At 45.4% G+C, this 13,036-nt stretch overlaps 1 protein-coding gene across 4 annotated transcripts in view; it reads right to left on the bottom strand.

The window, feature by feature from the left end:
* Positions 1 to 3,332, bottom strand: part of PAPOLA (poly(A) polymerase alpha) — a 58,852-nt gene extending 55,520 nt beyond the window's left edge. For 2 of the 4 annotated variants that reach the window (XM_039884175.1, XM_039884176.1), the window contains exon 1: positions 3,115 to 3,332. In XM_039884175.1, coding sequence (XP_039740109.1) covers positions 3,115 to 3,122 — 8 coding nt within the window. In that variant the 5' untranslated portion in view covers positions 3,123 to 3,332. The remainder of the gene's footprint in view (positions 1 to 3,114) is intronic. The other 2 variants (XM_039884177.1, XM_039884174.1) reach the window with 1 other exon arrangement.
* Between the last annotated feature and the right edge of the window lie 9,704 nt (positions 3,333 to 13,036).

Here is a 13,036-nt window from a genome sequence, read left to right as displayed (position 1 = left end):
GACTACTAGTACAATATGGTGCCTCTGCCTTAACTCTTCCTAAGGAATGAACAGCATTTGCCATCACTGCTTTTGCACCACTGATGCAAGTATCAACAGAGTAAAAAAGACGTAATATCTCAGCATTGTTATGAAAATAGTTTGGATTTTATGTAATCCCTGAAAGGAACTCAGGGACCCACACCCTCCAGGCTTCCACAGATTGCATTCTGTGAACCACTGCCACACAATATCAGTATCCGCTAACAGGTCCCAGTTCTGCCTGCGGTGGCTACATGAAACTACTTCAATTCCTTTTTGTGACAGCGCCACAAATATTTGGGAGAAAAGCTACTGTCTCCCCCAAGTCTTGCTAAATATCTTTGCCAGTAACTTCAACCAGAGTGTATGAATGTGGCACAAATGCTAACTAGGTCACTGATACTGGTTACTCTATTAGAAGTGTGATAGCCAGAACTGAGATGATGCAAATAATGATCTGACCAGCATAGAGTAGGGAAGAAAGTGAAATGTAGTTTCCATAAGGGTATTATACTCTGTATTAATGAAGTGGTTCTCAACCAAGAGATCTTGACCCCAGGGTACATTTAGCAGTATCAGGAGACATTTTTAGTAATAACTACTGGGAAGATGGGGAGGCAGGGCTTCTGAAATCTAGCAGGTAGAGGTCAGGGGTGTTGTTAAAAACACCCTACTAAACACAAGACAGCAGCCCAATGCAAGGAATTATACAGCCCAAAATGTCGATCATACCTACGTGAGAAACTCTACCAACATTTTTTGAAGCTTTAATCACCATGGCTCTTAAATCACATGAGCCTTTCAAAATTATATGGGCAATTACATTTGACTTTTAGACAAAAGATGAACCCGTGTTCGCAATGTTTTGTAATGACCTAAACTTCAATATCTATGGTATAAACTTCAATAAATCAACTCAACTGCAGTCTATGCCTCAACCCTACCCACCCACCGAAATTTAACAGGTCAGGCATACCAAAAATGAAGGTGGAAGTCAAACACAATATAAGGTGGAAATCACAATTTAAAACATCAAACATGAAAAAGAACGCGAATTAGTGAGGAATAAGACCTATTTAACTATGCAGGCTTCGGTCTTTACATTGTTTACTTTAAAGGACTATAGTGCACTTTGGGTTAAAAATGAGAAGGCCAGCTTATGAAAAACTGGCCATATTGTTCACATTTCAAGAAACACACTAGAAAAGCAATATCTGTGTGTAAATCTGCTGTCTTGACTCCGTCTTCCATTTTCTACCTTTGAATTACTGTCAAAAAATTGGAAGGACTTAGGTCTGTATAGGAAATGTACACCTCTCCCCTCAAAGTTAGTCTGAAAAAAGTAGGTATAAAAAGACTTAATTTCTAGAAAGAAAATTTATTACTTAAGCTATGTTCTTACGAAAGGCTTTTAAGGCGCACATTTCCTTTCACTGATCAATTTTTAAAACAAATGATTATCAGAAAGAGAAGTCCCTTTTCAAACGCAGCAAAAAAATGTGAGCTAACACAAAGAAATCACATGGAATCACTGCAAACATTTAGGTTTATTTTAATTATTGCTGAGCAGAAAAAGGTCACAAAAATTTTGCTTAGACTAGGTTCTCCTAGCGCCTCTTTTTACCCTTCCATGAAAGGATGAATCAATTAACAGGGATGGTGCAGATTCTAAAATTAGGTCTGTATGTTTAATTAAAACAAATATTCTCGTTACAAAAATAATGTTGATAGGCCTCTTAAAATGACAGGAATGGGTGAGAAGGCAGGCGTTATGAAATTCCTTTTTAAAATATTGTGTAAAATGTATTAGGTGTCTAATATCTTGACAGATGTCTAAGCCTGTGTCAAAGTTAGAGCCTCACCTGTAAAGAGACATACACAGATTCGCATATGGACGCTCACATGTAAATAAAAACGTAAAACTATAATCGGTGATAGGTGCAGAAAAGAAACTGTCTACTTAAAAAAATAAAACCAGAGGTGCTACATTACGTGTCTAGAAACCATAAAGGCTTTATTTTGCATGTAAGTAAAACTTCGGGTATCAATTACACGCTTCGTTTTGCCGCTACGAAGAAGAAAACACGGTCCCTCGGCTCAGAGAGGCACTTACTCCTCACTCTTCTAAAATGAAAGAAATGCAGTCTCACTATATAGGCCTCAACACTTATATAAACGCAGAAGATAAGCTGTCACCTTTCTATCCCAACAGTGAGTTTTCAAATTACTTCCCATTCTTTCAATGAGAAAGAAAAACTTTTTTAAATCCTTAGGAGGAAAAAGAAAAGTACACGATGCAGGCTTAGTGAGATCAGAAGGCACAGACGGATTAGCTTTAAAATCCACAATCAGAAAAACACAAAGTATCACTAAGAGATGGAAGGAGAAGGAAGCAGGTTGCAAGCCGTCTATCCTATTAAAACAGAACAGGCCGAGCGATGCGGAAGCCGAGGCGTTTCGGAGGGCGCCCTGGAAAGTACCCCCTTTTCGGGCGGCGGAAAGGCTAGGGAGGACTGCGGCGGGGGAGGAGGGGTTCAAAGAGCAGGCTCAACGCTCAGAACGGGCCTGTTAACTAGCGCCCAGACACGCTCGGACGTGGAAGCGGGTTAACCCTGGAGCGAGACTGGTCATCTTGGAAACCCCAGGAAGAGAGCGACGCAGCGGAGGGACACCGGGAACCGACGCAGCGAAAGGGGCCGGGGAGCCGCGGAGGACGAGCCCGAAGCCCGTGTGCAGACCCCGCGAGGGGCAGGGCCTCCCTTCCCCGCCGCCGGACACCGCCGTGGTGTTTCGGAGGGGGCGGAGAAGCGGGAGTAGCAGGGACAGAGATTCCTTCGGCTCTCCCGGAAGGGGAAGGCCCCCGGCCCGACGGCCGCTGAAGCCAGGGAGGGGTGGGGGGAAGTGGGAACCCGGCACTAGGGAAGTGCGGCGGCGAGCGGGTGAGGAAACAGGAAGAGCCCCGGTGCCGCCTGCCTCCCCCGCGGGGCCGGGGCCGGGGCCGGGGCCCGGCTAGCGCGCCACCCCTCCCCCCTCCCCCCGACGCCCCCAAGGCCCCGCCGGCGTGCGAGAGAAAACAGAATACAGATCACTTACAACGGCATCGTCTCCTGCGCCGGCACCGCCCAGTCACTTCCCCCCCGCAACCGCGGCCGCTGCCGCCCTGGGCATGATCCACTGAGGCGGGAGGGAGGGGGGCCTGCCTCAGCCCTGGGTCCAACCCCACTCCCGCACCCGCTCCCGCCGCTTTAAGCGCTTCTCCTCCTTCCCCTTCGTCCTAACATGGCGCCCGAGCGCTACCACAGCAACGTTCTAGAACCGCTGACGCCGGCACGCACGCCGTGCGCGCGCCTGCGCAGAGGCCGTCCGGCGCCGCGAAGCCTCACGGGAAGTGTAGTTCGGAAGGCAGCCGGCGGTCTAGCGATTTCCGCCCCATCCCCGTCACGCTTCTGCGGGGGTGCGGTGCGTCGGTTGGGAGCCGTGCGGCAAGCCCCGGCGGTGAGTCGTCCTTCACGGGGAGACGCTGTCGTGACCGACGGGGGTGACGCGGCCTGAACGGCGCGAGGAAAAGCTCGGTGAAGCCCCAGGACCACGAGGCGCCGCTTTGGGCGCACTGTGGGGTCCTGCCGTCCTCGCCGCCTGAGGTCGCTGCGGCTGCGCTCCCGGCCCGAGTCCGTGAAGGTGCTTGGAGGGGACTGAGGCACCCACGCGTGCCCCATGTGCCTCGCGAGCGCGGGGCTCGGAATGCGGCCACGCGGGTCGGTGCCTTGGGTTGTAACTAGTTACCCAGCCTCTTCGTACTGTTCTGCACTGAGAATAAACTTAATTCTTGTTAAATATGATAGTGCAAGAGGGGTGCTTAGCGCAGCTGGTACAGAGGGCGCAGAGGTATTAGGGCCCCACCTTCCCCGCTGGACTTGCGTTAACCCTCCTGCCCCCCGACAGAGCATTTCGGCTGTTTCGTCCGCCGATGTATGTACGCAGGCGTTTAAGAAGTATTCGATGAAAAAATTCTCAGGGTAGGATTGATGACAGATTCTGGAGCACGAGTTAATTTCATTCTTTAACAAATGGTGCTCTGGAACTCATAGGTAAAGCTGTAACCGTTGGGGGTTTAGCCAAGGCTGTTTCTGCCATAATTTTTCTGAGGCTGTGTTTTCCAACCCAAATCTATCCCTGAAGTGGGACCTGGGAGTCTTTCTCCCCACTCCCAGCAAAAGTTTGAGAAAGAGTGCCTGAGACCGTCTGAATGCTCATAATCCTTCGCTGTTTTGAATTAGAACGTGTTCTAAAGTGTCACACAGAAGGGTAATGGAAGGGCAGGCGGGAAGGAATCTGGGAAGGTTAAAGTTGTAGATTCTTTAAATATACTAACATGCTAATGTGCACTTGTAAAGCCTCCGGCAATTTGACAAAGGATTTTCTTTTTTTCCCAGAACGTGTAGAGTTCTAGGACTTATGGCTCAGTGGAAAAAACACAGGATCTAAACCCACTGGCATCCACTATGATAGCCGTTTGTCACATGGGGCTTTTGAGCACTTGGAATGGGGATAGTCATTTATAAGTATACTGTAAGTGCAAAATAAACTCGGATTTCAGAGATCTTGATATGAGCAAAAGAGTAAAATACTTCATTGATATTTTAGATCGTATTTGGGATATGTTGCATTAAATAAAATATGAAAATTTCACTTGTTTCCTTTTGCATTTTTAAATGTGGCTACTAGAAAATTTTAAATTATGCACCCTCATTTTTATTGAACAGCCCCGATGTGGAGACAGGCTTATATTTGATTCTCATCTCTTACACTTATTCTTTACCCTCTTGTCATCAAAATGGCTTTGGTTAGGGACCCAGTAGCAGACCTGTCCTTAAAAGTTTGGAAATCTGAGATCCAGTGAAATCAGTAAAATCCTAAGTCTATGGTCTTTAAAACTGCTCATAAAGGCAGACACTGATGATGTACTTTAAAATAATGGGAACTTCTTGAGCTGATGGCCATCCTCTGCCTGACATCTCAGCAGTAAAGAAGAGATGGATATCACTCTGTAGTTGCTCCAAACTTTTTTTGTTTCAGCCTTCCATAGAACAAGGCAGCTCGACAGCACAACTAAAGAATATTTAGTGCCTGGAATGTGCTAGGTACCATGTTGATTGCTGAAGATGGTTAAAAGGAACTACACTTGAAGGTGGAGTCAAGGTAGATTTTACATAAGTGACTTTAGAAATGTCCTAATAGAAAAGTTAAGATTTTGTAAGTGGACAGGAGTAGAAGAGCATATCAGGTAGAGGGAACAATTTTTAAAAAAAGGAAAGGTGCTAAGCTGGGGTCTATTTTCCACTACGAAAAATACAATCAAGATCTCTGATTCATTTTGACCTTGATTTCTAGGGGCTGGGGGCAGATAATAAGCCCATAATCAGAGGCAGGAATTACAGATTGTGATAAGAACCATGAATGAAATAAATTAGGTGGTAGAATTATGGGTAGCTCTACATAGAGTGGTCAGACAAGGCCCCCGCAGAGGTAACTGACCTCTGACTTCAGACCTGAGGCCATTCTGAGAGGTTTGGATTTTATCTTGTGAATGCGGAAGCCACTGAAAGATCACATTTATATTGAAAGATCAAAGAGTATGGGATGAATTTAAACTGGGAGAGATCTTGAAGTTTGAAGATAGGTGAGGTGGATCTTGCCATGGCTCAGATAAGAGATGAAGCTTGAAATAAAGAAGGGAACAATTTGAGAAATATTTAGGTGATGCAGTTAATTGTGGTGGTGAGAGGTGATGGAGTCTAAGAAGACAAATGATTATAAAGCTTCCAGAAAGGGTGAATGATGCTACCAGTAAGTGAAATCAAGGAGATAACTAGGTGACCGGATGAGAGTAGTTTGATATGGGTTGATTTTGCAGCGCCTGTAGGACTTTCAGAAACGTCTATCAGGCAACTGAAAAGATGCTTCAGGAGCTGAAGGAAGTCAGGGCTGGAGATGGAGGTTATAAACTCTGAAAGCAAGAATTGTATTTTGGGGTCATGTTGAAGGTCCGGAAGGGCCTTACATAAACTCCACCACTGTAATCTAATCCAACTCAACTTTCACAAGTGAGTAATGAGCTAGGTGTTCACATATTCCCAATGTTTAGGACCCAATTAAAGCTATAACTTGAGCCAAAGAAAGGAGTGAGATAAAGCCAGTAACTAGGATACTGCTTAAGACAATACCAGTATTGTTAGCCTTGCCTTGCTTGTCCTCAGGGCCCCTGCCCACTCCCTCCAGCTGCTGCCTGTCTCCACAGCTCCTGCCCCTCACTGCAGCCCTTTCCCCACCCCAGCTGCTAAGAGAGGAGAAGATGTTTGCAAAGATGTTAAGTATAGCTCAGAGTGTATTTTCCACACAGTGTCAAAAAGTGGAAAGAATTCCAAAACAAGTTCTCTTAGGTCCACAGTGCATTCAAATCAGAAAAATGCACAAAAATGTTTTTGAGAGCAGACCCGCTCTCCATAATGGAAACTGCCCGGATTATGTTTCAGTGTCATTTAGGTAGTAATAATTGGAGATACTGTGTGATACAGAGACTTTCATCGTAATAATAAAGTACAAGAATTCGTTGGGCTATTAATGATGCATCCTTTTTTAAATTTTTGATAAAAAAAAATTTATGATACACAAAAGTAAAAATAATAACAATACTTTCATCCGAGTATTGTATCTCTTGAGCTGTCTTCTCATTAAATGCTCATTTGCCTTTTAGATGTTTGTTAGTTTCTGTTTTGAAGAATGTGTCTTCTACCATTTGTAGGAAAGAAAGAACCATGATAGCTTGTTAATTAGTACTGGCCTCACACACGTACCTCCTCTAGTCTCTGCCCCACAGTCAACAGCACAGTGATGTTCCGGGCTCAAGCCAAATCAACAAATCAGTATCCTTGATTTCTACCTTTCCCTCACTGCCCATATATCCAAATCTATGATCAAGTCCCATCGATTCCACCTCCCAAATCCATCTGAAATCCATCCCTTTCTCTCCATCTCCTCTGCCGCCACTGCAATCTTAGCCACCGTCTTCTCTTAGACCTTCGCAGTAGCCTTGGTATTCTTCTTTCATTCATTCTTTTATTCAGTCATTCTCCATACAGCAGCTGGGCTTCACACCATGCTCTGGATTTTATCACTCCCCTGCATTAAAACCCAATTTAATGGCTTCCTATTGCTCTTAGAATAAATTCAAACTTTAACAATGGCTTACGAGGCCCTGCATCATCTGGCTCTTAGATTATTCTCTCCAGCCTCATTTCAAACTCTTCCCTTTTCCTGCTTGTACTTCAGTCTTACTGGCCTCTCTTCTTTTTCTTAACCATGCTAAGCTCCTCCACCTTTGAGCCTTCATACTTGTCCCCACCTGCAGTACTGCCTAGTTCTTCAATAGCTGACTCATTCACAGTCTGTCAAAGCTCAAATGTCACCGCTTCATAGATGCCTTCCCAGACCACCTTATCTGAACTGTTTATTTGCATTATAGTCCTTATCATATAACCAGAACTTCCTTGTTAATTTTTTAAATTATTCCATCATCCTCACTAAAATGTAAGGTCCATAAAGGTAGGAATGCTGACTATATTGTTAAAATTAAGGCCAAAGCACGAAACAGTGCCTGGCACATTTGGCACTTGAATTATGTTATTACTGATTATTTAAAGACAACTTAGGTTGCCCAGTATTTCCATGCAATCGTTTCAATTTGGTGGTTAATCTGGCTAAAACAAACAAACAAGTTGGTAATTTTCTTAGCATGAACTACCCTAACAAAATACCACGGAATGGGGGGCTTAAACAACAGAAATTTATTTCTCACAGTTCTGGAGGCTGGGAAGTCCAAGATCTTGGTGCCAACATGGCCCGTTTCTGGTGAAGACTTTCTTCCTGGCTTGTAGATAGCAGCTTTCTCACCATGTCTTCACATAGCAGAGAGAGAGAAAGAACATGTGTGCACGTGAGCACGCACAAGTGCCTCCTTGCTCCTGCACAAGCTCTCTGGTGTCTCTTCTTATAAGGAGACTTTACCCTTATGACTTCATTTAACCTTAATTACTTCCTTAGAAGCCCCATCTCCAAAGACAGTCACATGGGGTTTAGGGATTAGTGCTTCCGCACACGAATTTTAGGGCATGCAAACATTCAATCCATAACAGTAATCAGCTCAGATTGTTCACTCTTGGAAGGTATAATGCCTATTCTATTTTGTTAGTTATTTATTGCTGTATTACAATTTGCCACAAACTTTAAGCTACTAAAAACAACACGCGTTTAGTATCAAACGGTTTCTCTGGATCAGGAATTTGGACGTGGCCTAGCTGGCTCCTCCCTCTGCTTAAGGGTCTCTCAACAAGGTCGTATTAATGCTGTTAGGACTGGGGTTTCATCTGAAGGCTCAACTGTGGAAGGATCCACTCCCACACGTGTTAGTTGGCCGGATTCAGTTCTGTTGGAGTGAAGGTGCTGATGTCTTGTTGGTCGTTTACCGAGGCCCCTCTCAGTTCCTGGCCATGCAGGCCTCTCCAAACATAGCGGCTTGCTTCATCAAAGCATGTAAGCCGAGAAGGCAACAGAGTGCACTAGCATGATCTCATTTACAGTCTCACGTAACCAAAGCTTGGTGTATTCCATTGGATAGAAACAAATCACAGATTCCACCCACACTCGAAAAGAAGAGATTACAGAAGGGCGTGAATACCAGAAGGTAGAGATGACTGGGGGCCATCTCAGAGCAGGTCTGCCATATCAACAAAACTTTTGTGTAACACCGCATGTTGTGCCAGATCCAAATACACTAAATAAAGCATTTGAATGACATTTTGATTCATTTTAATTTTTAAATATAAAAGACTAAATTTTTCATGTGAATTAAAATGGTATTTTTCTTTCCCGAAGTGGATCTAAGGAACTCTATGGCGATAAATAAGTCCACATTTTAAGGAGTTAATTTTTTTTTTTAACTTTAAGGACATATGGCATACTTTACTGTTTTTTAAGGTGAAGTACCAACTCATTTTTAAAACATTATTAAAGTACAACTTATACAGTAAAGCGTACAAATATTAAGGCCTTTCTACTTATCTCCCATCTCTGTAATGCTCCCTATTGAGCTGTATGAATTTTCATCTGTGTTTACTCCCACGTAACTATCACTTAAATCAAGACATAGAAAATGTCCAATATCTGGCAGACTTCCTCCCAGTAGATAGCCCTTTATCACTACCATCATTGCCGCCACCAGTGCCACCACCACCACCACCATCATCACCAAGTAACCACTATTCTGAACTCTATCACTAGAGGTTAGTTTACATCTGTTTATAACTTCACATATATGGATCGTACAGTCTACACTTGTATCTAACTTCTTTTACTCAACATTACATCCGTGATATTCTTCACGTTGTCGGAGGTAATGGTTCATTCTTTCTCATCGCTGAGGAGTATTCTCTACTACCACAGTGTATCTTTCTCCTACTGATGGAGATACAGGTTAGTTCCGGTTTGGAGCTTTTTGAGTATTGTTGCTCTGAACATTCTTGCACTTTTTTTTTTTTTTGTAGACATATGCCTCATCCCTCTTGCATACATACTCAGTGTGGAATTTCTGGATCATGTATATCCCTGTATCCAGCTTTAGTAAGAACTCTCAAATGGTTTTCGAAGGGGCAGAACCAACCTATACTGCCACCAGTAGTATTATGTGGGTTCCGGTTGCTGCATTTAATTTCATCCATTTGGCAGCTTTATAATGAAATTTCATTGCAGTTTTCATTTGCATTTCTCTGATGATTAAGGACTGTAAGCACTTTTCAATCTGCTGATTGGTCATTCGGTTATGCTCTTTAATAAGTGGTTATTCACGTCTTCTGCCTATTTTTATATTGGGTTGTCAGTCTTATTGACTTGTAAGAATTTTTAACATTTTATGAGTACAAGTCCTCTGTTTCGTAAGATTTAGTGCAGAGGTATTACATATCCCTTTTAGATTGTCCCTAGCTATTTTATTATAAAGAATACCCCTTTTTTAAAGTATCATAGGACTATGTCTATCCAAATTATAGATATATATATATAATAATATGTCTAATGAAATTATAGTGTGGTAGCGAGGCCTGAGCTAACCGCTTCCTAGGATGGTTGAAAGTTATTCACTTTCCCTTACGGCCCGCCAACCAATAAAATACACTTTCCTTATGTAGAAAAAACATGCAAGTCTGTAACTAGGAGGAAGTATAAGACGTGTATAAAAAGGAAAGCCCACTGTGATGGGCTCAGCCTTTGGCTGGGAATCCACTGAGCCAGCGCCGGCACCAATACACGCTGCTTCCTGCTTGTTGCCTCCGTGGCCCATCTCTCTGTCCAAGTATCCTGCAACATTTCTGTGGGCTCGTTCGGGATTGGAGACGGTTAGTTTTCACCTCCCTTGTCAGAGTTTGGCCCCCGGGGCGCTGGGAGAAGCAGACCCCACCTGGTGCCAGTGGACCTGTTGTCCACAGGGGAAAACGACTCTTCTAGCGGACCGGGGCGGTGGCTTCGAGAGCCCAACAGAAACTGGCGAGGCGCAGGAACCAGCACAGGAGCACTGCCCGATGAGGGCGGTGAGAACCCGGGTCTTGGTATTTGACCTGCCGCTAAAGAGGCAGAAGGGGAGTCTGATCAACTCCCAAGGTCACCCGAGTAGTCTCTGGAGGGAGATGAAACCATGACCTCTCAGGTTTATTTGGGTAGAGGGTGGTGTTTGAATGACGACTGCCTGAATGTGAATGAGACACGGCCACAACCTGGACCTGAGCTCCCCTTCAAATTATCTGGGGCATGAGCTGAAGACAATCCCCCTGGACTGGCCTGGAATATTCCCCCAGTACTGGTAGAGCTCAGACCAGGAACAGAGCCCATACGTCAGAAACAGTATTTCATCCCTCACAAGGCACAGATTGGGATCCATAGACATCTGGAGAGACTCATTAAGTATGGGATCCTTCAGCAGTGCCAGTCACCATGGAATACGCCTCTCCTACTGGTCCAAAAACTAGGGACCTACAATTATCGGCCAGTCTAGGACCTGCGGGCTGTGAATCAGGCTACCGTCACCCTGCACCCAATCATCCCCAGTCCGTACACCCTCCTGGGACTCATCCCCATGGACACAACCTTCTTCACATATCTGGATCTTAAGGATGCCTTTTTCTGCATAGGCCTGGCCCCTCAGAGCCAGCCGATCTTTGCCTTCCAGTGGGAAAATCCTAGAGTGGAGACGAAGGCCAGCTAACTTGGACGAGATTGCCTCAAGGTTTTAAAAACTCTCCAATCGTTTTCAGAACAGCACTGGCCTCTGACCTAAAAGCTTTCCCAGTGGACTGGACCGGCTGCATTTTACTCCAATAGCCAACCTACTGCTGTCAGGGAAAACCCAAGGAGAATGTATGGAGAGAACACAAACACTCCTCACCCTCTTCTCGGAAGCCGGCTATAAGGTTTCCAGAAAAAAAGCCCAAATCTGTCAGGAGAAAGTTAAATACCTTGGCTTCCACATATCCCAGGGGCAACGCCAACATGACCCGGCAGGAAAACAGGCTGCCTGCTTGATACCCATCCCCTCTACCCGGCTCCAGGTTCGGGAGTTCCTAGAGGCTGTGGGGTTCTGTAGGGTCTGGATACCTAGCTTCTCTGTCTTGGCGAAACCCTTGTATGAGGCCACAAAGCGGGGCGAACAAGAGCCCCTAGTGTGGGAACAGGCACGACAAAAGGCCTTTGAAGACATTAAGCAGGCGGTCACCAGTGTGCCCGGTCTGTGATCGCCTGACCTCTCCACACCCTTCTTCCTGTATGTACATGAATGGGCAGGCGTTGCAGTCGGGGTCCTGGCTCAGTGTTGAGAACTGGCATCACCCAGTGGCCTATCTCTCTAAACAACTTGACTCTGTCACCCAGGGCTGGCCAGCCTGCTCATGAGTACTCATAGCCATGGCCCTCCTTGTGTCAGAGGCCGACAAACTGACTATGGGGCAAGAACTGCCAGTTCAGGTACCACATTCAGTAGTAACATTACTGGAGTATAAGGGACGATTTTGGCTAATCAATGCCTGGATGGTCAGATACCAAGGGATGCTGTATGAGAATCCACACATCTGCCTAGAGGTAGTGTGAACCCTGAACCCAGCCACCTTGCTACCCGTTGGGCCTGGCCAGCCAGACCACGATTGCATTGAAGTCATGGATGAAGTATTTTCCAGCCGACCCGACTTGACAAACCAGCCCCTCAAGGACCCTGATGTGGAATATTACACTGATAGTAGCAGCTTCTTGAGGGAGGAGAATGCCTTGCAGGATATGCTGTGGTGATCCTACATTGCACCATTGAGGCGAAACCTCTGCCTAGGGGAACCTCAGCCCAGAAGGCAGAGCTCATTGCACTGACCCGAGCCCTCTAGCTGGCAGCAGGAGTACATGTCAACATATATACTGACTCTAAATATGCCTTTACCACTCTCCATGTACATGGGACTTTATATAAAGAAAAAGGCCTAATCAACTCAGGGGGAAAAGACAAAGTGTGAAAAAGAGATCCTTGAGCTCCCAGATGCTGTCTGGGCCCCTAAGAGAGTGGCAGTCATGCATTGCCGGGGATATCAAAAAGAAGACCCTGTGACTGCTCAGGGACAAAGCGGATCACGAAGCAAAAGCTCGTGGCCTCTGAGAGGGTAACAGAACCAACAACTCTGACTGCCGCCCTGTTCCCCAGTCCTTTAGCGGAGTGGGACCCTAAGTAGTCATAGCATGAGGTTGCCTGGTTTAAGACCGAAAATGGGAGTTACCTCTCTAGGTAAGTTGAAGTTTGGTGGAAGTTTGAAGACAGGCGAATAGCAATTCCTGAGGCCCTGGCCCCAGCCTTTGTCAGACAGTTCCTTCGGAACAGCCACATTGGCTGGACAGCTCTTGAAACCACATTGGGCCAGTATTTCTACATCCCCCGGCT

Source organism: Pteropus medius, unplaced genomic scaffold (genome assembly GCF_902729225.1).
Source record: "Pteropus medius unplaced genomic scaffold, Ma_sr-lr_union100, whole genome shotgun sequence".
NCBI lineage: Eukaryota > Metazoa > Chordata > Mammalia > Chiroptera > Pteropodidae > Pteropus > Pteropus medius.
The sequence above is the reverse complement of the archived record's forward strand: the minus strand, read 5'-3'. Positions and strand labels throughout refer to the sequence as shown.